Raw genomic sequence first — 25422 nt, forward strand, 5'->3', positions numbered from 1 at the left:
TTGAAGCTGTTCCATCAGCTCCTGTGTGACTGCATTCTGGTGTGGATATTTCTAACAGAATATAATTTTAAACAACGCTTAGAGGAAAATAACAAAGTCTTTGTTTACAAAATGTACGTTATCAAGAGTAACAAAAACAGCTGGTCAAGGCTCACAGGTGATCACCTATCCATTAAATACAACAGGTTGAATGTGCTGCATGATACTGTACATGCTACTGGATCTTCAAAGCAGCAGCATTACACCTGGACCCTGAGAACTTAATGTGCCTTCCCCTGAGGTTGTGGTTTGGAGGAGGAGGAGAAAAGGAGTGAAGGAAGAGGGGAATTAAGGGAACAAAATACAACACACGTTTTTCATTCCACTAAAGAAAAGCCTGTCTGACCTCACCAAGCCGGCTCTTTTTCATCTGGTTTTATTCCATAGATAACATACCACTTCCATGACGTGTGCACTCCACTGGGAGAGAAGCTGCAGGCCTTGGAGAGAGAGATCAAAGAGCTTCCGATACTCTGCATCTGTTTTTTGAGCTTCCTGTCGACCAGACCCAGTCACTACCTAGACCATTATTAAACAACAACAAAGAAACCCAAATCCACATCAGAACATGCTGTATCCAGCATCCATAGCTAAATTTCTACATACACTTCTTTAAGCATTAAAACACCATCATGTACTGACACCTGTATTAATATCAGTTTTCTCTTCCAGAGACTTACAGAGTTAAAATTCACAGATTTTGGTCAAATGGAAAGCACCAGTATTCCTAATCACCAAAATATTGTTGCAGATGAATTCAAGACACTCATTATATATATGTTATAGGTTCTATATGCATATACATGTACGTACACATGCATATTTAAAAAAAAAAAAAGCTACTCTCTTAAGTGTAATTTAAACTGCTATGAGCACCCATTTGGAGTAAGGGCTAGATGGCCTATTCCAAATGAAATGTGTCAAAAGATCTAGGATATATATACTAGATAGACAGATAGATATAAGTGGAAGAATACTGCAGTCTGTATGATGCATCATTATTATTGTAGATTTGCATAGTGTTAATGTCACACAGAGACTTGGGTACTAGCCCAGCAGACAGCTTTTCTTGATTCAGGTGATCAAGCAATGTCATTCACCTAGATAAGGTTTACTTGCTCTTCAGCTGTTTAACGAAAACTGTTAATCAGTGATGTAAAATTTGCACGAATAGCTCTAATCCCACACACCTCACTGTTGCTGTAACGAGCCAGTTCTGATATGAAACGCATATGGTCTTCTCTGATTTGGATCATCTGCTCACATATATTGTACTGGGGACTGCTGCTGGAAGACGTGCACGTCCATCTGTTTCAGACAACAAAAAAAACACCTATATCAGTGTAGGCAATAAACAGTACAACTGATATTGCAAAGAAAGAACCACGATATGCGACTTAATAAAAACAAAAAAACAAAAACCCAACTTCTTTGTCCTCTGTTTGAGGCCTTTCCTCACACCTCTACCTCTGACCCTGAACAATCCATTAGTGATGGATTGCCCTTCTGAGTTCAAACAGCACTTCTTCAAGTATTAATTTCTTTTTTCATTTTCTGTGTTTTTTTTGAAGGCTGCTGCTATGAAATACAAACCAGCATCTCTCTTCAGGAGCATACACTTAGGTACAGGACCGAAAAGTATTGAAAAGCAAGGCAGAAGTATAGGTATAGGCTCCAAGATACATCTAGCTACCTTCAGATTGTTTTTTGTTATTCTTGCTTAACTGTGAAGAGTCCACTACAGTATGCTCCCAACTATAAAAAAATGGCATTACTAAATAGTATCCACATGTTATCAAGAGGGACACAAAAGACATGCTACCAAGAACGTCATGTTAAGTAGTCTCGTATTTTTAGTAGCTCAGTAGGCCCAGTGCTGTTGATTTTCTCTCAGCAACTACATGCAGGTTATGTGATTTTTTTCTGCAGGAATTAAAATGCAAAGCACTACATTCTAAATTCATGTAACTGCATGGAGGGAAGGTCTTGGAGGAGCATGGAAATGTTTACTAAAACAAAGCAATAACCATAACCCATTTATGCAAAAACTGGCTGCATTTTCCAGCCACCTTGCTATGCTGCACACCTAGCCAAATAAAAAAACAAAAGGAGGGGTGGACAAGCTAAGTTGCTGCTTCATATACAATATACACATGCCTATTTACCCATGCACTACTACTGCTCACCTTGCTTAGTAAAATCCTTCATTTCTTTTAAAGAAAGTTTCATATTTAAAAGAAAAAATAAAAATTAAATTAGTGTAAGATAAAATTCATTTCCTCCAACCCAGGTGATAAGAAATGTCACAGATCCAAGAATGAGCTCAGCAGCATAGAATGGTCTTTAAACAACTCTTTTCTCTATTTGTATCTATTACACGAAGTACATTAATAGTGAAACACCCACACCAAAAAGTAGACCGGAGTGAAAACCCTATTAAAGTTAATTACCACAGACCCACGGGCTAACGGATGATTATGAAAATATATTCCAATGGTTGGACTTTCGCCAGCCCAGAAGCTCCCCTCTTTGTTTCCTTCTCCGCCTTACCTGGATTTATTTTCCTCGTAATGGGCACTGGTCTTAATGTATCTTGCAAGTTCAATCTGCATGTCACCAAACAGTGGGACAACCTGCAACTGCTGTACACAGGGAATAAATCAGATTAGATGAATTATTAAACACAGATCTTAGTGAAAGATAAATATTATTTACCCATATTATAGTCCAAAGTGATTTTTATTCTACTTAATTATATTTAAAATGCATGGGGAATTACCTTTAAAAACATGTATTAAGATCACATCTTAACCAACCTTAAAGAATTTGTCTATTTTGGCTAAATTTATCCTTTTCTTTGCATCCAGCTTATAGATGTTACTGACACTTCCATCCATCAGGTACAATCCAAAGCCCATAACCTGCAAAAGAAAAAAGTAAACCTCTCCACAAAAGGACTTCAGAGGTAAAAACTTCCTGCAGTAAGACTGTTCTTCATATCATTAAAAAAAAAAAAAAGTAATATTTTAAAAATGCAGTGCTGAAACACCCAGCCTCCTTCAAACAGAATACATTTTCAAATACATACATTTCTGTAGTATTTTTTAGAAGTTTTTACATTAACATTAGCCTGACTAGTTACCTTTAAAAGATGCGACTTGTTTGTATAAAGGTTTAGCATACAAAAAAAAAAAATCTCACTGAAACTAGAGTTTGGCTATTTTAAGACTCTTTTTTTCCCACTTCCGTTTTCTTAAAATTCTGTATGTGCAAACAAATCTGTAACAGAATTTTATATCTAACATCTCTGAGCAATTGCTTTTTATAGCTTTCAGCATATCTCTGAATTAGACACACAAGAGCTCAAAGCCAAAAAAACCTCCACCTAATTACATTTTGTCCAAGTTATTCATTAACATAAAGTTATACTTCAGTATTTACAATAGCGGGAGTGGAGCAACAGCCACTTAATGTGTTCTAAGCGCAAATTTACCGAACAAAAGGCCTAAATAGTAAAGACATGTTGGACACCCCTGCAGGCAGAACGCAAATGTTCTAGAGTTTATGTATTCTTTCAGGATGCTTCCATTTGGTCCCAATAAACAGAGTTCTTCAGAAGTTAAATACTGAAGTGACTCAAAGTATTTGTCATGAGGCAAATTTTCAGTCCTTACTCTATACTTTTCTTCCATTGCAAGACGTGCAGCTGATAAGATCAACCACACTTGAAAGTGCCCAGCACTCTCCTACTACATGTATATATTCTAGGTAATTAAACTTACTAACCCTAATTTTAAGCTACTTGTTCCCTGAAACCTTTGATACACAGCCTCATGTCCAAAAGCTTTTTATACAAACTTGCCACATATCTAAAAATAAAACACGGTAGTTCCTTTCTGTTGTCGTACTTTATAGAAACATATTCCCACAGAACTGGTTTCCTAGCAAGGCTGCAGTTCAATTAGTTCAACTTCAATTTATGAAAAACAAAAATGGATCAAAAACTTTCTAAATAGATTTAGCATGCAATATAATAAAAGAACAACAGAGAGGAGGAAAAATACCCAGAAAAATTATGTGGTTCATCTGGCTCATTAATCAAAAAAAAAAAAAAAACAGAACAAAAAAAGAAGTAATTCAGACATCTGTGTCCTGCCTGAACAATTCTTTTTAAATTTTGTACCAGAAAGAAACTCACTTTCAAAAGCATATGCTTCTCACTGGGCGTTAGATACATTTTGTTCTCATAGTAGTCCACACACAAATTTACAATATCTGCAAGCAGTTCTTCATAGCCAATAATCACCTCCAACTGCTGCTGTAAAGACTGCAAAAAACAGAAGAAAATAATATTAGTCAACTAGTTAGACTTCCTGGGGAAGAAGAGTTACTATCAAACTGGAGGAATTTTATTTTAACAGTTTTGTAAAGCATTAGGTATTTTGCAAAAAGACAATTAAAGCTTACTTGTGTTATCTTGTTGTGGTTGGCGAGGAACATGGAAAGGTTCTGGGATTCTTGAATGGACTGAGGATCTGCCATTTTCCTCAGGAACTGAGCAGCTCTTTGCAAACAGAAGAAAGAAAGAAAGAAAAAAAAAAAAAAGAAAATAGTATTTCCCTTTGGCATGATGCTTGTAACCAAATCTGCCTCTTCTCAACAGAAACACACTCATCCCCAAATCTACCACAGGAACTGACAGTCGTCAGCACATCTTTAGCTGCCAGTACAACGGTGTATCACCCTCTGCTGACACACGATTGTCAACCTCCATGCACCTCCCACCTCCAAACTCCTGAACCAAGTGGAACGGGAACTTGGCAGACACAGGCATTATTTTTTTGCCACAGCTTTATACAAGTGAGTTATCCAAACTCAGGCTGTGGACTCAACAAATCAAGGGCTTGTTTCATAAAAGACAAAGGGAAGGCTTTTTAGGAAAATAGCTGAAAAGGTGAAAGTTCACTATAAGAGAGGTATGGGCTTAGTTTATCCCTAATTAACTGTTTTGTAATCCCAAATCCCCCAGTGCACCCTAGTTAAAAGACCCAATGCAACCCAAAAGTCACTGGGTATATCCCTCAACCAATGGGGTCAGCAGTGGCTCTACGGACCCAAGCCACGCAACAACCTGGGAAAAGTCAGCCTCCCAGAAAACAGTTTGTCCACCAGAAGCACACTTCCAAAGAAAAAAGAAAAAAAAGGAAACCAGGCAAGTTTAAGTGGTCTCCAGGCACAACAACAACTACAAAAGGCAACTACTGGTAGAGGTAGAAATTAAATCTCATGTAAGTGGAAGCAGCACAGATAAATTGGCTATTCAATGCCTGCATGGTTTTATTTATGAAAGACCACAGATGCTACAGCTGACATAAAGATCGTCTTCCCCTGCTGCCCTGACCACCATATTCGACAAAAGATACCAAATATTGCCTGGCAGCTCAAGCAAAAAATTTGGCTGCCGATATCCCACCTTCTTCCCCTCCCTGCTACACCTGCAGTCACAACGACTTTGAATGGCAAAGCTGAAATGTCTTAAGAACAAGTTCAAAAACTCTCACCTACAAATGTCAAAAATGGATGCCAAAGATTAGGAGAGGATAGGCACAAGCATCCAGAAGGGCAGTTTCCTCTCAAACTTAAAAAGAAAAGCTTTTTTGAGCAAAGTATATTTATTGTGTTTAGCATACACCAAAAGAGAAGTATTTGACAGCTTGGCATTAAAAGGCAGAAGAACAGCATAAAGAAAACAGATTTACTCAACTGCCCAACTGCAGGCAGTGCATCCCTAGTTCAAAAGTAATCTGTCCCACACATGAGGGGACTACTTTGGAAGAGAAAGTTGTCAGAAAAAGGGCAACTGCTGCCATCTTGTGGGAGGCCAGTGTCCTGGCAGCAGAAACTGGGGTCCTGCTGGTCCTCGCCTCTTACCGCTTGTAGGCTGAGTGGTCATTCTTCACACTGCACTTCATATTTTTCAGCTCATCCAATACCGCAAACATGTTGATGAACTTGCCCAGCGTGATCAGATACGCTTCAGACACAAAGTCCTTCCTCCTCTCTGCATGGCACAAGCGTCTCACCTCCCCACAAAATCGTTCGATCGCATTTCTCTAATGGGGGAAAAAAAAAGAGAAGAAGAAGAAAAAGGGAATAAAAGCTATGATGTTTCCAGGAAAAAGGTTTCACTGTGTAGCTGGGGCTGGTCCAATGAAAAGCATCACTGAAGCAGAAAAATGTTTAAAGCATGCAAGGCTAACAAGGCATCGGTACAGGCTTTCTAGCTCCATCTCCGTGTAACTCACTGTCAGGGATTTTTGCCACAGAGCTTGCCTGGCACAAGAGGCAAGGTTCTTCTTCAGAGATTAAAGTCATACAAGTTTTACATCCCTCTGAAATAAGCGCATCTTCCTTAGTGAGCAAATGTATAGGCACTAAAAGGTAGATTATAGGTATATTCTCTTAAAATAAAAAACTCCACAGCATGCTGTTTAATAGCAGTACATGCCAGCTCCCCAAATCATCCTGCCACATGTTTATTTGAGGGCTTATTTCCAAGCGCACATCAGGGCTACCTGAGATGGGGACTGCAAGTACAAAAAAGACAGCAACTTCGAATGTAAAGAGGAATCTGTTCTGAGTTAAGAGCACTAATCTCCTTGAACAGAAGGAGCTTGTTCACAGTCAGTAAGATCCACCAGTTGGGGAAGATGACAGGAAGTATTACATTTCATTCAGTCTCCTCTTCCTGTGTGCTCCAGAGCTCGTGGGCTCTGGCTCCCTCCAAATAATGCCTGGAAGCATCCCCAGTCCATTGAACCATGCGGCAAGCTGCCAGCATGGGAGGAGAAAGAAAGACAGACAGACAGATGGCCATTCTCCAGTGCCCATGAAGCTCTGGTGGCTGGCAGGTCACAGCAACAGGGTTAGCTTGCCTCAATTATGAATTTCCACAGCAGAGTTGCATCTGCTGCTCTGCTGTCCAGACTGTGGATCCCTCACTCCTCAACAAATGGTTCCTATGCCGAGACACTTTTATGTATACATGTGAAATACATTATATTTCTATTTCCTTTCTTCCTAAAGTGCCAGAACTGTCCCCATGTGCTACATAGGGACCATATACAATTACCTTCGACTTTATGCTGAAAGTCTTAATGGAGATTGCCAGAAGTTTTTAAGGCAGGCATTAGAAATTCTGCCCTTCTGAGAGACAATATGTTGGTGGGGTTTCTTTTGTTTGGTTTGTTTGTGGTTTTGTTTATTTTTTTCAAAATATAATGAACATACCATATCAAGCATATAAAACAGGAATATGAAAATATACGCCTACTGACAAATTTTATTTCCATTCCTTTTACCTGAAAATACATAAAATTCATCAGTTTTGTGACTTCTGGCTCCAGAACTTCCACAGTTTTCTCATAAATTTCTACTCTGTTAGGCTGCTCGTTGCACTTGACCTGTGGACAATTAAAGAGATCATTACACTTGGAACTTTTCCTGATAAAGTCTCAGAAACTAAGATCTCCAAAGTCAACTTGAGAAAATGTATTATCATCCTAAAGAAATAAACTTAAGGCATAAATTGCTGGTTTTGGTAATTCTATGCTACTATTCTAAGATTAACTGTATGCGTTAAAAAGAAATGGAAAAAACCACTAAGATTTTTCTCTCTGTTACCTCACAGCAAATAATTTAGTTTTCAAACACCTCTGTATGGTTAGGACTATTTTCTTTCCACACTATTAAGACACTGGCTGAAAGTCATGCACTAAAATAGGCCAAACCCAGAAATTAAAACAGATTACCTATTTTCCGCTCTAAATATTTAAACCACAGGACAAGACTTTCTTTGAGTACAAAAATAATTGCATTACAAACTCCTTATAAAGCAGGCAGGTGTGAGCTCATGGTTATAATTTTGTTCAGCTTTCTGATGCACCTTAATATTCTTCCCACCTTTGTACAACCATTCCCAGACATCTGAGGCTGCCTATGGACTTCTCACCTATCCACAGGAGTTTAATTTGCATACAGATCAATAAAACGCTGCATAGCTCTGACATTCAGAAAATTACTACCTAGGATGTCTAGAAACTTTAATGTTTAACCTGAATTGTAATTATTACATGCTATGCCACCTGCTAAACCTGTTCTGAACTTAATACTTAAGTTGGGGGGGTCCATTCTCTCAAATGAAATTAATTAAATTTTTACCTCTAACAGACATGACAATCAAAGATTTTCCTTCTAGAGTACATTACCCCTATACTGCCCTTGAGTCAATCAGTAAGATTAACACAAAGGAGAGACCAACTGGTCTTCAGGTGCTAAAAGACACTACGGCACACTTGGCTTGCCTATACAGGAGTCAAAGTAGACTACCTTTCGTAGATTCTTGATAAAGCTACACCCATGCAACTATGTAACAAAACAAGAAGGAAGTTCACAAGATGCATGAGAGTTTAGTTTTCATCCTTTACCTGAGGAATGGCTCTTGAGCAGCTTCTCCATGTGTATAACATGACCGCATATTCCTGACCCTCTTCTAGCATTTCATTCTGTAAGAAAGACACTCAGCGTAACTAGGCATTGTAATCAAAAGGGTTAAATCCACTTGTCTTCCATCATTCCAAAGCCTTGCCCAAAAAAACCTGTTTCTCTTATCATAATGTACATACACAAATTTATTGCAAGCTGAATGAATGATACATCATACAGTAGGTACATAAAATCATATTACCATAATTCATAGGCTAAGCTGACATAGTACATGAATTAGAGCTGACCAGCTACTGATGTCCAGCTTGCCTATAATATAATCCAACAGTTCACATAAACCTCATTGTTTCTCAGTCATCTGTTTTAGTGCCCAACGTAATTCTGAGAGAATTCACATCATCATCTTCATACCATGTAACAACCTACCAGATCACTAAGCAAAACCTATAGCAATTATGCCTACCTAACGAAAAAAAATTATTATCTCCCCAGATCAGGTTGGTTTTTGTGTTGTGCTTTCTTCCCCAAACTAAAGACACTGTGATCTATAAATAAAATGCTAATCTGAAGGGGTAGGGGAGGTGTTCGTTTTTCTTTTTAAACTCTGATACTGCAGGTAGAATGGTCAAGAATGAAGGAGTCAGCACATGCAGAGCAATATCCTTTTTTCCTTGTTCAAGGAGAGGGCCTCCAACATCTAAACAATCAAAAGAGGTTAAGGAGTGTCCAGATAATTTTAAGAAGAGATTGGTGTAAATTTACATAATTTTCAGTAGCATGTAATCAGGCGCTTAACCTGCCTATTCCACTATTTGTTAATTGGTTTATAGAATTGCATGACATTATATTACTCCTCATTTTCCAAGAATGTCATGAAACAACAAGTTCAGTACAGACCAGCGTTTGCAGCCTGCAATTTCTTTTGTATCAAAAAAAAAAACCAACACAGGTACACCATCAGCGGAGATGGATGGAGTTACTGGTATGAAGTCTTACGTTATATTGTGGGACTGTTAAAAAACAGATAACATCTTACACAAAAGCATACCAATACACCACTAACATCCACGCTCCACAGTGAGGAAGCCAACAAAAGACCTTCAACACCACTAAACTGACAGAGAAGTAGTGGATATTTGGGAGGATGGAAGGTAATTTTTCACTCAAGTTAGAGCAGCTACTTGTCAATACAACCAACTCACTTCAGAATACTGGAAAAATGCATAACGAAAGCAAGAAACTTTTGAGCAACATTGGCTGATTAAGGAGAAAGATCACTGTAAAATTATCAAGAAGTCCATGTGTGAAAAAAAGATGAGCCGTGCATTTTTTCATCTCACAGCCTCATAGAAGTGTTGTGGATCACCTGGCTTGTGGTTTTCTGTGACCACAATTTTATCATGAAATGCAAGAAGACATGTTCCTCTCCTTTTATTCCAAGTTAACATGAAAGTATATATCTGAATATCTACTTACCATACTAGAATGGACTGTAGCTTGCTCAATGTATCTTGCAATGCCAGTGACAAATGCATTTCTGTCTTCAAAATTAGTGTTGAAGTTTGGCTGCAGAGAAAGTAAATGCAGAATTTAATCCTTGGTAGGGAAAAGAATATTTATACATATTGCAAATATAAACACACTTTGGTTTTGGTTTTTTTGTTTGGTTGCTTTGGTTTTGGTTTTTTTTGTTTAGTTGCTTTGGTTTTGGTTTTTTTTGTTTGGTTGCTTTGGTTTTGTGTTTGTGGTTTGGTTTTGTTGTGTCGGGGGTTTTTGTTTGTTTTGGTTTTGTTTTTTTTTTTTCCTGTTGGTTTGTGCTTTGTTTTGTTTTAAATAGCATACACTCTTTTTCTTAACAGCAATGGGAAATGAAAAAATCTTTTTGCTATAATAACAACACACCTGGTAAAGCAGAGATGATGGCGGAGGTTCAATACATGGTTGCTGGTCTGGCAATGGTAATTCTTCCAAGAGATCCACGTTGGACAAGGCATCCTCCAGCGTTACTTGTGCAGTCATTTTGCACCTGGTTAAAAAATACATACATACCTATAAATATGTACACACATAACTTTTTATATTACATACACTGCAAACAAATTAGTAATATAAAGAGCAGGGAACTACTCATGTTGTTGGAAATGTACAGTTTCCCTACAACCATAACAGAAGAGAAACAGTCAAACTGAAACCCAGTTTTTTTTAGTATACAAGTTTAAAAAAGACTTTGAGGACTAACATCTTCCTCCTTGCTTTTATGAGTTGAGAAATGTTTCTCCTCCCCCATGGCTGTACACCAGAAATACACAAAAATAGAGGAAAGGATTATGACCTCTAATGCATTGTAAAAAAAGGAACACTTCTCCCGTTAAATTAGAAGAAAAGGTATTCTGGGGTTTGCTTCAGTCACAATAAAGTCAGAAAAATTCTGTAACAAGTGCAGGCATAAAACTTTCCTGTAAGGTTTCAGTTTTGAGCTGACGAGTTTTCAAACCCTTATACACAGATACCACTACTAACCCATCTTCAGGAGACTTGGCTGTCCCAAGGTCCCAGGGGTCTCTAGTGTTTCACGTCCTAGGACATCCAGATCTGCTTTGAGGGGTTAGTGACAGAGAGGAACAAAACCCCTCAGGGTCACAGCAGTCTCCCTACACCTGTGACTGCTGCCACTGCGTGGGGGTTTGAACAGCAATGAGAAGAAATTTTAGGAAGCAAGCATGGGGTGGAACAACTCAATCATCCACTTTTCTATAATCTACTCATTCTCCTCGGTGGAGTAAAAAATTCCTCATTTTTAAGGTAAGACCTCTAATCAAGCTGTCTCTTCTTCTGCAGGGCTTTGCAAGTTACTTTCCCCACCTGTATCAGAGCACAACCGCACACCCAATGTGCAAGCAGTGGCTGAACCTGCTCTCGGCTCTAACCAGGGGGGCAGGAACACCGAGCACCTGTGCCCCAAAGCTGCAGGGCCCTGCCTAGCACCCAGCACCCCCACGGAGCCCCACCAGGAGCAGAACAAGCAGATCTTGCTACAGTTTTGCCACAAGCTCACCGCGCAAGAGATGGGACAGGCTGTCCGTCCCACTGCTCCCTGCACTTTCAGTGTGACGGCAGAAAAACCTCCTCACTTTCTCTTACCTAATCATGGTTTCCTGAGGAAAACCTCATGGAAACAGCAGCTTTACCTCCAAGGAAGTGCTCAGCAGGAAAAAAAACAAAAACAAAAACCAAAACTACCACACAAAAAACCCCAACACACACACACCCAAAGCCAAGGGAAGGAAGGAACCAGCCAGAACCAACCAACCTACCTGCCTTCAGAGACCAGCCCCACGCCCCAAGCCATTGCCGCAGAGCTAACATACCCCGTTACAGAGAGAGCTCGCCAACAGCCTTAAAAAAACACCATCAGAAAAGTCCAGAGGCCTTTTGCTTCTTGAAACCCCAGCCCAAACCTTGCTTCAAGCCTGAGTGTGCGAGTTTTTTGTTAAAATAAATAAATAAACAAATGCCCACGTTGTGCAATTTGTGATTCCTGCCAAAAGACGAGGAAGGACTGGACTGACAGGAGTGCTGGCTGGCAGACCTGCACTGGGATGCTTGCCCAGCACCTGCCTACACCCAGCTCAAGCTCCATCACATGAACCGCAGTTAAATTAGAGACCGGTAAAACCCACGGCCTCCTCCGTTTGATAAATAAACAAATGCCAAGAAGTCCTGTGAGGAGGTCAGACTCTCAACAGTTTTACCCTACAGGGAACAGAAGAGAGTTGCCAAGAAGTCAGAGCATTTCGAATAAACGATATTTTTACTTTTTTGGCCTGAGTCTCTATAAATCAAACTGTAGCTAAAAAAGAAAACACAACATTTTACTTAGGTTAGTTTAACTGAGAGGCTCCTTCCAACTTGAAACATCTCCTCCTCGCAGCCTACTCTCCCCCGCTGCACCACAGGAAAGGAAAACACACACAAAACACGGGCTCCAAGCAAGCACAGCCAGAGGCACGTGATAGAAAACTGCTCCACCTGCACTCCAAAAACACAGCGGAAAATGGTTGCCTGTTCTGTGCCAAAAATTACTGCTCTTAATAAGTCCACTCATAGGGGAGCTGTCATTTAATGAAAGAAAAGTATCAACACCCTCTCCCCAGTCCTCACATCTTCCTTCTCTTCCCCAAACAAGGTCCATTGATGACTTGGGTCTCTGCTGCAGGAGAGAGCCAGGCAGCCACAAAAGCCAGGCTCCTGGCTGGTGTTTCTTCAGCACTATAAACGAATATTCTGAAAACGTGGCCCTTAATCCCCCTGTGAGCTATTTTAGAAAGCACACCTGCAAGGCTTTGAGCCTCAATATTTATGATTGCACAGGAGTGATGCTCTAGTATCAGCTTTCTATTCTCAGACTATCGGGCTATCTCTGGATTTGTTTGTTTTAATACTGGGAAGAAATTTAAAAATAGAAAACAAAACATAAGCGAAAGCAAAATGCCATCTCACTTGTGCTGCCATCTATTTCATAGCACACATCTGGGAAATCCTTGTGCCAGAGCCACATTTTTCCAAGCCCTTTGGCACGATTTCCCAAAGACATCAGCATTTTTTGAACTGGGAAAACATAAGCAATCAGTTGCAGACAAAAGTTTTTGTGTTTTAAGGTCGCTCACTCACAACTCCACTGTGTAGTTTTGCCAAAAGGTATCCACATGCCTAAGAGTTTTGTTGGCCATGTTCAACACTCCTGCTCTCTGGCTTTTTTATTCGGGTACCTAGTGAGATGTGAAAGAGGAAGCAGCTCCTTCCTGCCCAGCTTCAACACATTTGCAAACATTGCAAGGTCACGATTCACCCTTCAAGCCAGACATGAGGAAGAAATTTTTTACATTGAGGGCAGTGAAATACTGGCCCAGGTTGCCCAGAGAGGTGGTAGATGCCCCATCCCTGGAGACATTCCAGGCCAGGCTGGATGGTGCTCTGAGCAACCTGATCTAGTTGAAGATGTCCCTGCTCATTGCAGAGGGTTGGGCTGGATAGCCTTTGAAGGTCACTTCCAACCCAAAACACTCTATGATTCTGTGATAAAGGCATAGTCACTGTGGTTGAGAAATTAGCCACCAGTAGCCATCTAAATGAGGAACTGGGGCTCGCTCGGCATTGCAGAACTCGTTTCGGCAAACCCAAATGCAGCGCGTCTCCTGAGGGTGAGCGGGATGTGAAGTCGGTGAGGGTCAGACGCTCCATCGCTCGGGCTTTCCCAAGGGCTCTGCGCTCCAGGTCGCACCAGCCGCCTTGTGAGCCTTTCACTTGTGTTTCTTTAGTGCGTGTTATTTAAGAGACACCATCGCAGCCTCTTGCTGAGAGCAGCCTGCGGCAACAGGCCTGGCTGCCAGCAGGCTCTTCTGAGGCCACCGGGTTCCTCCTCCCTACCTGAACCTCTGCACGTGCACAGCTGGACAGACCGCCATTGGGGCATATTTGGTACAGGGGACACACTCACGCCCTGTCAGTCAGGAGACAACGTCACACAGCCTGGTGACACCACCACAAGCTGATCGCCATCTCCTCTCCTGATGTGGAAGCCCTGGGACCAGGAGAGAAAATATTTCCTTCAAGTTCAAGGGGTTTTTTCCTCTTTCTTTTTTGCTGTTGTTGTTAATAAAACCAGCTGTAAATGACAGTAGCTGTTTCTAATGTACAATGATGGAAGGCTGGCAAAACCAGAATTTTTTTCCCTCCTAAGTCTCAGAAAAATTAATTTAAGAAAACTAAAAATCCCAAGACACAAAATTTGATAGTTTTGCTTCCTTAAGAGTCTTTAACTATGAGTTCTTACAGGTGAAATCACTGGGCAGGAGAGGTAATACTTTAACAGACTTTTTTTGGCAGAGAACATAAGAAACTTCAAAGATCTACCTAAAAAATTCAGAAGCTGCAGTCTGATTAGGCGTTTCCCTAAATGAGAACAGATTAAAATGCTGGAGTCATACTGATAGCTATAGTTATACTAGTAAACTTACCCAAGCTGTGAGAATTACTTTCTTACTAAATTCCTACAATATTGTGTTTTCACCTTTGTACCTACCTGAGATTTTTCAGGATAGAAGACGTGTAATAATTATTTCTGAAATAATCCTCTTTTTATCTTTGTATTGGGACCCATCATTACAGCAGTAACGCCAAAATGCACCCCAAGAACACATTTTCATGGACATAACTTAATGAAAAACCGTTCATCATCTGACATCCTCTCTCCCGCAGAAAGAATGCATACACTGGTTTTGCTAAATTTCAGTGTTTGATGACCGTACCCAGCTTTCTAAGCAGGAGATGACAGCATCTGTGCTGATTTTCATCTCCTTTTTCTGGATTTCAAAGCAAGAAAGTCACTGTCTCCTGCACAGGCAAGCTTCAGCTTTGCAGTGCCAAGTCCCACCGTGTCCAAGGATCAGAGGTATCAATCACAGGGTTTTAGGGAACCTTTAAGTCCGTTATTGCAAGGCCAGTGACTAGCTTAAATTAAGATATTCTTCTTTTTCCTCAGTTGTAAAGGAGATGAGCCCTGGTTGGACCTGATTTGCTCAGAAAATCTTGTGCCACAGAGAACCTCACTGAGCCACCTCATCACATTTTGTCCACAACAAAACAAAAAAAGGCAGCAGACCTTGAAGTCCCTTTAGTGTTCTTTACGTTTTGATTTAACTTCAGAGCTGGCTTATCATCAAAACACATTCAGACAAGAGATTTGCCAATTTTTTTTTAAATGTCATAGCTCTGTACTCTTGTTCACAGCCATGCAATTGTGTGGTAGGCAGTGACCTGCTCACAGCATTGCTCTGGTATTCAGAGGAGATGAGTGTCAATCCTTATAGAGGCACTGTCTCCACATCTCCATCATTACAGAATAATGCTGAAGTCTTTGCAAAATACCTATATTCTTAATTCCAAGCATATCAGAAAACAGCCAGGATGCTTCTCTCAGCTTCATGCTTTCAGGTCTCCTGAAGCTCCAGACTATCCAGAAAAAAATATGAATAGGAACAAATTATGGTGAAAAGTCTTTTGGATGAAAAAATAGAAAATTGACAAGAAGAAATAATAAAAAAAAAAAAAAAAACAACAAAAGGTAAAGGACTGAGAAAGCAGAGAGTACAGAAAAGAGCCTTAACTTCGGAATCACTGTGAGAGAGAAGACTGCTGCTTTCAATCTGAAAGTTGAAAAAATTCCCCAAAATTCTAGAGCCTTAAGTAGTTATTAATAAAACTTTGAGGTTTTAAGATTTCTTACAGTGACGGAGTTAAGCAGACCACATTATTTATCAAAGATAAGATCAAAAGACAACTCAGGCACTCAGTCTATAAAAAGCTAAAACAGGAAAATGATCGTTGATGACAGGAGATAGTTCTTACATGTGTTTAGCAACGGTGCACACAATCCAACAGATCTGACTCGTATCTAGCAACCAATTTAAAAAAAATAAATACGGGTAAAGCAAACGAACTTAGGTAACTGCAGGCTTCTTGAGATCTTATTAGAAATGCTGAAATTACCACGCAGTTCCTCTTTAGGCTCTGTCATAATCATTTGGTCAAGACTTCCCCAGAAACATCCCCTAATGGCCTTAAGAATCTATCCAGTTGAGCTTTAAAAAGACAACAACTCCCAACATAAAAAGTTCAACCTCAAATAACTGGGTTTGATGGTATCTGCTTACAGAAGAAAAATAAAAGCCCTTCACCACAAAAATTATCAGATTAAATATATGGCTATGTTAGACAAGATCAGGTGATTATGAGGATGGTATCATGTTATCACAAGACATTTAAAAAAAAAATCAAAAGATAGATTATCGTCAAAATATATAGAGAAAGAATGGGAGGTAATTGCTTGGAGAGGTACAAGTACACATGCTATTTAAATTCTTTGCAAACTGGCATTATCCCCTGGACTAAGACTGTGAAGTGACCATTCCCACAGAAAACAAATAGTATAATTCAGTTCTTTGGTAAACAAACAAACCAAAACAAAACAAAAAGTAGAGAGTATCAAGCTACAGTGAAAGCAACTTTTCTTCAGATGACACCAATTTAGACTATCACACAGCACTCACAGGCAGTCACTTCATTGCAATCCTGGCTCTGCCTTTGGGAAAAAGAAGTAACAATGTTAATCCTCCCTAAATTAAACAAAAAATAATTAAAACCTAAATCCCATAGCCAATGGACGTTTTTTTCCTTTGCATCACTCAATAATTTGACACACTGGGAACACCTGAGCACCCTCACCTTGAAATCTGTAAGGATTTATCCTCACACAACCGTCAGCGAAAATCCAGCAAGGCAGGGTTGGAAGAGGTAGCGATCTATACACAGTGACAACTTCCAGGTGGCTTTTTGCCACCAGCTTCTTACAGCACATCTTTTGCCACGCTGCTGCATACCAGACAGATTAGGTGATGGATATAACCAAGTCTATTGCTACCACAACATCGCTTCATGCCCTGGAAGGTAAACTTCCATGGAAAACAAAAGAAGGGTTTAGCTGATAGCAGGGCAAGGGAAAGATCTGAGGAGTGAACAGAAAATGCTATGGAGAGGGAACCTTTCTCCAGCACTGATACAACACATGGAGGCCCAGCAGCCAACCTCAACACCCAGGGAACTCAAGATGATAAGGTGAGCAAAGGCTCATCTCATTTAGGCAATAGCTCAGCTGTTCATGAAGGGTGAATTCCTTTTATCATTAACCTCAGACTAAAAAAAAAAAAAAAAAAAGGCATGAAAGAGACAACAATGTAAAGATTCTGTGCTTTTTTTTCAGCTTAACTTCAACTGAATTACCAGAATATCCCAAATACTCTAAGAGTAAAATGAGTGCCTTTACTCAGTTGTGTCCTTATGGTGCCCCGGCATGAAGGGCTGCAGCAAGCTAGTAGAGGCAAATGAAAAAGTGATGGATGAAATAACTTTACTCATTCATCCCACTTTTCAGATGGACTCTGAAAACAGGTGCTGAAAAGTAAGGCACCTTCCACCTGCTCTTGAACGAATCGCCAGCTGCCCCAGCTGTCCCCATGACAGCGCCAGCAGAGCAAACCCCTCCTGAGGTCCTGTCCTCTTCAGAGCAGCCCACCTACCACTGCTTTCTCTTTTGACAGGCCCTTTCCCTCCTGTGCTGGCTTGACTGGAAATGAGTTAATTTTCTTCATGCAGTTAGAAACCTTTCTTTTTCATAACTAGCATGGTCATTGTTTGGACTTAGTTTGAGAACAAGATATAACACCCCAGCACAGAGTTTTTAATTGCTCTGGTCTGAGAGCCATGGACATTTTTGAGCATTCTGTCCCCAGGAGTGAGACATCAAGAAAGGGGGACACAGGCAGGGGAGACCTTGACATCCAGACTGATCAGTATGAGTACTCCATCCCATTAGCATCATGCTAATTATTTAAGGAGAGTCGGGATCTTCCAGTCACTCTCTTGCATTCTGTTCAGGATTTTCTTTAGATCGGCCTTTGCCATCCTGCTATTTTGCAGAGGCCTCTGGGCCTTTTCTGCCTTTTTTTCTCTCCCCGGGATCAGCTGTTGGGACCAGGTGCTGCTTCCTGGGACTGGCTGCTCAGTGCGAGGAATTGCATTGAGTACCTTTTATATTCTATTTCTATTTTATATATCTATTCAGTAGTAGTGTATTAGTATTTTGTTATTTTATTAAACTCTGTTTATCTCAATCCAAGTTTCTCCCTTCCCTTTTGATTCTCTTCCCTACCTGGGGCTGGTAGGGGGGAGTGAGTGAGTGGCTATTATGGTTGTATTGCTAGTTCAAGTTAAATCATGGCATCTCCCTGCCCCAAACGCACACACCACCACCTCTGGAGGCATTTGACAAGGCAGGTGGGAAGAGCTAAATGGGCAAAGAGTTGAGCCATGTTTAATCTCAGGGCAAGAAGAGTCAAAGCAGCAGCAACACTGGTCATTCTGCCACTGTAATGAACCAACAGCAATAAGGCCCACAGGGAAATGCAAGAGCCCAAGTGCTTATCCTGGAACAAAGCGAAAAAACAAAGTCATAATTCAGATGCAAAAGAGCAATGAAATTATCACAAACTCTTCATTTTTACAAGTTGTACAAGTTAGACCACAGGGACTCCTTTACTTCACCATTCTTGGACACCAGTATCTTAAATACAAACCTCAAAGAACAAAGTAAAGAAATTCTCCAAAGTTTATCTTTTCAGTCATTTAAACACAAGCTCCAAGAAAACTTAGAGTTTAAACGAAGCATGAATCCATTCAAAATGCATACAGTTACACTTCAAACACCCTGAAACAGTTCAGGAAAAACATATCCTTTGGCCATCACAACTCCAGGGCAAGTTCCCACCACTCCACAGGAGAGGCTGGGGCCCCCAGTCACAAAAGGCTGGATCAGCAGGTTGGGGCTGCAGCTGGCATCCATGTGCTACACGCACCAAGCTCTGAGCTGGGATCAGCAAAGCCTGACCCGCTCGAGTACAGTTTCTCTCTCTTTCTCCACTGGAAAAAGGCCCAGTTTTGGGCCCCTCACTACAAGAAAGACATTGAGGTGCTGGAGAGAGTTCAGGGAAGGGCAGTGAAGCTGGTGAGGGGTCTGGAGTACAAGTCTGATGAGGAGCGGCTGAGGGAACTGAGGCTGTTCAGCCTGGAGAAAAGGAGGCTGAGGGGAGACCTTACCTCTGTCTACAACTACCTGAAAGGAGGCTGTAGCATGGAGGGGGTTGGTCTCTTCTCCCAAGTAGCAAGTGATAGGACAAGTGGAAATGGCCTCAAGTTGCACCACAGGAAGTTTAGATTGGATATTTGGATAGTAGGAAAAATTTCTTCATGGATTCAGGTATTGGAACAGGCTGCCCAGGGAAGCGGGCACCCTGGAAGTGTTTAAAAGACATGTAGATGAGGTTCTCAGGGACATGTTTCAGTGACAGTGTTTGGTTAACAGTTGGACTTGATGATCTTAAGGGTCTCTTCCAACCAAAATGATTCTATGAAAAAAAGCTGCCACAGCATGTTCAGGGATGGGGCAGCGCAAGTGCATGAGTGGGGCAAGAAGAGGTGCTAGAGCACACCCCATCTCCTGCTGCTGCACAGAATGGGCCACAGCTGCACCCAGTACTATCTGAGCTCCTGACGCTAGCGTAACTCCCTCACCAATAAAACACATGCAAATACTACTGTGAGAATACACCCCAAGAAATCAGAGGTGGCTTGAGACATTCAAAGGATTGTTTTTGGTTAAGACCATGCTCTACATAACCCCAAAAGATCTCAAACATTAACATTTGTAAGTGAAAAAATTACTACTTCTTCAAATAACTGGTGAGGACTCACGCCAAGGAGTGAGATAATTAAGGTGGAGTTTAAACAACTACCAAAAAAATGCTGGATTACAGAAGTTCTAGAAAATGTTATGACTTTGCAGATAAGAGCACTGTTTCATTTGACTGAAAAGAGGTGTTTTGAAGGGACAGCCCATGACATTTTGGAGTCCACTGGACACATTTTTTCATCTTCTTTTAAATAGATGCATTTGATCCCCAAATGTTTGTACATGTTCCCAGGCTCAAAATAAAACAAAGAGGAAGTCTGTCTGCACTTTAAACAGCACTTCCTTTGACATTGCCCCTTTTCTTTCTTAAGTCTGCAAATGCATGTTTGAATCTTAAATTAAAATAAAATCTCAGGTCTGGCTTGTATACCACAAATTAAAATTGTACAACCCATGAATCAAAACATGTATCTACGTGAGTTGTTTTGCTTTTTAAAAATAGGCATAAATAAATCAAAGCTTACTCTGCTTTACAGGACAGGATAGCATGGCAAAAATCAGGAAAATTCTATATACAGCAGTTAAAGAAAAGGGAGCATATCCTTCAAAAAGGAGAAACAAAGGCATTCAGTAGTCCACGCGCAGAAGGAGAGAGATTAAAATAGGGATAAACCTAAAAAGATGACTGAATGGCCTGTTAAACTGAGGTCTATGAGACCAATCTCAGTGGACTCCACAGGAACTAATGACAACATTCCCATAAGAATAGGTTTGGTCTACACCGCAGCAGAAGTTAAGTTTTATCCCTATAGCAACAAAACATTTTCAGGCTCCTTCTGTTTCATTGTATCATTCTTCTATGCTACTGGCTTGCAGAAAATCAATTAAATCATTTTTCTATGACGAAAAGTTGATTCTATAATCTGCGTAATACTCCTACCCAAGTTAAACTGTGAGACTGATCACAAAAGGCCCTTGTGAAGGGGCTAACAAAAGGAATGGATTTTCTCTTCCAAGAACAGCATAGTGATTACTGTAATATTCATTTTCTTTCAAACCTCCAAAATCTCTCTCGAAAATTCCCTTTTAGTTCTATTTTAATTAAACTTCAAAAGCCTCAGCTGTTCAGCTGCATACCTTTCAATTCAGAATGAGCAGAAAACATTTTAATAGACTGGTAACTAAAGTGTTCGAGAGAACAGCAACGCCCTGGATCTTCTTGGTTTGAATGCTCATTTTCTGTGCTCTGGACAGCACAATCTGCCTTTTTGCCAAGGGGATCAGCTAAGATGTTCCTTTCGGGACTGGAGCTCCTCTTTGTTCCTAAGCAACAGATTTGCATAAGCTGAAGGAGCGAAGAAAAATGCTTTTCACATCATTTACTGGCCTGCCTGATTAAAGTAAAAGACAGAAGAAAGCAAACAGCAGCTGACAGTCCTTTGTGTAACCTATTTGACATACTGTTAAGCTTTCAAAAATACATTTGTGACTGGAATAAAAAAAAAAGGCTTAATGGGTGCAAAAGGGAAAACAAAAATTCTGAAGCTGAATTATCCCATCCCAGCACCGCAGCAAGTCCCAGAAGAATGGCCACACAATGGAAACAATTAATTTAGTATTAGACTCCTACAGGGCAGTGTGGCTGCCTTGCCCTGTCGCTGGAGGGGTGCAGGAGAGGAAGCAGGCTTCCAAGAACAGACATCCATTTGGAGGAAAATGTAATGCTAAAGCACAGAATGGGGGGGGGTGGTTTTTTGTTTGTTTGGGTGTCTTGTTTGTTTGTTTTGGGCGGTGTTTGTTTGGGGTTTGTTTGTTTGTTTGTGGCGGGTCTTTTTAGAAAATCTCGACTTCCCGAACTAAAAGCACTTGGTGTTCAGTCACATGTGAATTTTTCATGCAACCTTCTTTATTCAAGTTGGCACATTGCTACCAGTCTAGCTTCTGTCCCCTGCAGGGAAACATCATGACAATAACATTCCCTGCTCTTTACACAAGCAATAATATGCTATGACTGTGCAACTTAGGTTCAAGCGCTCAGTGATAACACCAGTCTTATCACCTCAGACAAACTCTGTGCAGTATCAGATATTTTGGTAAGCAACAGCAGCACCATTTTCAATCTAAAAAACCACACTTCCGTGAGGCAGCACTGTTCCTTCCTCCCACTCCATTATCAAAGTCAGGAGGACACCACTGCTAATGATGCCGTCATGCAGCTGAAACATCTCGCTGGCACACTGACCACCAGCACTCAGACGACAATCGATCCCACTTGTCAATTAACTATAGGTGTTCCTCTCCAGTGCCCTGGATTAATTCAATTCATTTTTAACGACAGGAAGGCCTGACGCTCCACCATCATTGCAACAGGCTATGAATGGGAACCCTCAGGCTTTTTGGACAAAGCCTACATCAAGACCGGTGAGCCACGGCAGGACAGAATCATCTCCCCTGACGCCTGCCACTGGGTTCAGGTCTCATAGCTACTCCCTTTTAAAGCATCAGAATGAAAACTCTGCCACGATTAGACAACATCGTGTAACCCTAGGCCTCCTGTATCATAGCACAAAGCTGGAGCCACTATATTCTTGCAAACAAGTCAGCACAAGAGCAAGTTTATCTTCTCCGGCTGTACTAGCAGCCAGCAGTAGCATGTGGGTGAGCACATACTAATTCCATAGCAGCAGTACCTGCAGTGGATGACGCAGAAAGTAATCACCAGGTATTCTGACAGGCAGCCCAGCTACACATCTGCAGCATCATTCCAGACCTTGAAGCTCTGGAGGAGAGATGCAACAACCTGAAGATAAAATGCAGGGTCAAATGCTATCCCCACGCATGAATCTCAAGCGTAGTGCAATACACACACTTCAAAAATGGGAAACTGATTCTGCTTATTGCAACTCGTTTCATTTGAGAATACGTTACAATGATATGGGAGAAGCCTAACTCCATAAAGTTTGCTCCCAAGGCCTCCCACATGTGAACAAGGAGGGGGGGGCCCATCGCTGCAGCCTGGTCTGCAGCACACAACCCCCTCTGCAATGGCACTTGTGCTACAAGAATTCACAGAGGGGTTTTGCTTAGTTTATGTTAATCTGTGTACCTAAGCTTGAAGTCCAAAATATGTCACCAGTATAAAATAAAATTTAAAATTCTGATATTGGTGGAGCTAGATGGCTGAGGGGGTGCTTGTGTTGATTTACTAATTAATTCTTACTTTTTTTTCCATGTTCACTCAGAATACTAACTCAGTTCTGTATTAATCCTAAACTTACATACATATTAAAAACCCTTCCGCAATATTTGGCCTCTCTTTAGGCTGGAATGAAGTTAAGAGATGTAACTGCTATCTCCTTCTAGGTTAGGTGTGCAGACATCTATTTTGTAACACTTATTTGCCTCATCCCTTTAACGCTCCCCTGATACTGCATCTTTGAGCCGCATCAAACGCAACTTATGTTTTACTTGTCTTTCAACTTCCAGTTCTCTCTTTCTATTGCTTCTTGACTAACTCCCTCCGCCCTTCTCTTTTTCATGTTCTTTCCCCCTCACCCAGTTCATTCCTCCCCTCTTGCTTAATCTTCTCTTCTTGTCTTGCTGCTTGGGCTGTTTTGCTGCTGCTGTCTCCTGCAGCTGTCCTCAACACACATTTCTTCCATACTTCTGTTTCTGATTCTTCCTGCTGTCACACGGGTGTGTTAGGAATTGCAACCCTATGCTGTGCAGCATTGCTTTGGGCAAGAATAAAATTTAGCACCGAAGCACAGAGCTTCTGGCATGTTCAGTGGTGAAAAGCTCTCTTGTTTCTTAGCAAGGATAAGATTCCCAGTGTAAGGATTCTGCAAAGGGAAGGAAGTAGCAAGAGCAATAAACACCCCAGAAAGGAGAAAGCACATGCGCTCCGAGTTAACCCGGTATTGCTCAGACATAGCACCTTTCATCCTGCAGAAAGACTGTTGTCGCAGATTTCTCATGCTTATTCAATATGGGCTTGGTTAGTTGTCCTTTGTATTTACTGTGGGGAGAACGCTGTTACTTTAACCAAAAAGGGTGCACCTGTGTGCATATGCTGAAAGGAGCAGTGGAGAGTGGGCTGAGTATGTGTCTGTCACATTACAGGCGAGGGAGATGAGTCACAAAGATAAAGACAAGGAGTCTTCAAATTTCAATCTAAACAATAACACAACCCCCTCAGCCTTAGACAAACTGCTTATTTAAGCACACGAGCTCCTGAACTGTACTTTCACTTCACAAGACTGGGGAGAAACAAAGAAGAAAACGCCGTGTTCTCAGGGGGGGCGAAGAGAGACAGCATTCGCTTCTTTAGCCCATTTCCACACAAGGTTTGCTCCAAGGCCAGTCTCACTGCTCTGGCAGCAGCCCCTGCCCACAGAAAGACCAGCAGCCACAGCCCTGGGTCAGGGCAGCCACTGAGCTTCCCTTCCCTTCCCTCTGCAGAGCCTCCATGTGATACATCCAGCTCCGTCTTACAGCACATGTCCCTGATGACATGATAGGCATTAATTACATACAGCGGGTTCCTTCAGTGCAAAGCTGCAGGTGAAGCTCTGGCTTCAGCACTGCCTCATTTTGAAGTTCAAAATGCGAACAAAGGCTTCAATAAAAATGACTCTTCAAAGCTGTGCGCTGTCATTGCCACTCCTTCCCTCTACCTGAAAGTATTTAACTAAGCCCAGCCCTGCAACTCCCTCGACTTTCATTGAAGCAAAAAAGGAAAGAAAAAAAATATGCTGCTTTATCTGAAAAACCAGTTGGAAGATATTTTAGGCAAATTGGTAATACTTATGCTTTAAAGTAGCTTTTTATTTAATATCCAACGCTGTACAAGAATAATGTACAATTTTGCAAAATTACGGTATTTTAAAAAAAACAGACTTCAGAAGCTGTTATAAAAAAAACATACAACTACATGCACTTTGGGGAGGAGGGGGAGAGTCAGACAAGAAGCACCTTATAATCTCACTGTTCTCTTTAAAAAATAAAAATTAAAAATTAAAAATAAAAATAAAAATAAAAATAAAAATAAAAATAAAAATAAAAATAAAAATAAAAATAAAAATAAAAATAAAAATAAAAATAAAAATAAAAATAAAAATAAAAATAAAAATGGAAATACTACAGGTCAGGGTAGAAGAAAAATAACCAAATAGCTTTTAATGTCTTAAGCTTTCTTTTTCCTCTAAAAGAGCCCATCATCTGTAACATTACACACTTCCATTCTTACACATGAAAATATGCAGTTTCAGTGAAAATTAATCAAAAGCTTTACTTCTGATATCACCTGATAAGCACGCACATCTTTCTTGAGCAATGTGTCATGATAGTTTAACTGAACTTTACATTCAGAATGTATAATTCAGTGACCTCTCCTTATTGACTTAATATATGTCAGTAAACCCACTTAAAATAATTAGAGCTATAATGAAAAGACTATAAATCAAGTTCAGGTCTACAGCATTTTTATTTCCTGCCAACAAAATGTCCATGTCCCTATTAGAATTAAAGTATTTTAAAGCAATATATGGCACTAACATATTTTTATTTAAACCCTT

The 25422-nt window shown here is 40.6% G+C and overlaps 1 protein-coding gene across 2 annotated transcripts in view; it reads right to left on the reverse strand.

Moving 5' to 3' along the window:
• The window catches only part of CYFIP1 (cytoplasmic FMR1 interacting protein 1), a 78922-nt gene that overhangs the window by 47500 nt on the left and 6000 nt on the right, over positions 1–25422 (reverse strand). Inside the window, exons 2-12 of one of the 2 annotated variants that reach the window (XM_082059050.1) lie at positions 10447–10570; positions 10021–10110; positions 8526–8603; positions 7401–7502; positions 5971–6152; positions 4507–4603; positions 4238–4366; positions 2856–2960; positions 2590–2678; positions 1230–1347; positions 436–558 (exon numbers count right to left, since the gene is read on the reverse strand). In XM_082059050.1, the coding sequence (XP_081915176.1) occupies positions 436–558; positions 1230–1347; positions 2590–2678; positions 2856–2960; positions 4238–4366; positions 4507–4603; positions 5971–6152; positions 7401–7502; positions 8526–8603; positions 10021–10110; positions 10447–10563 (1230 nt within the window). In that variant the 5' untranslated portion in view covers positions 10564–10570. Of the gene's footprint in view, positions 1–435; positions 559–1229; positions 1348–2589; positions 2682–2855; positions 2961–4237; positions 4367–4506; positions 4604–5970; positions 6153–7400; positions 7503–8525; positions 8604–10020; positions 10111–10446; positions 10571–25422 lie in introns of both variants that reach the window. The other variant, XM_082059049.1, reaches the window with a different exon arrangement.

This window comes from Streptopelia decaocto, assembly GCF_964273445.1.
Source record: "Streptopelia decaocto genome assembly, chromosome: 1".
Lineage (NCBI taxonomy): Eukaryota > Metazoa > Chordata > Aves > Columbiformes > Columbidae > Streptopelia > Streptopelia decaocto.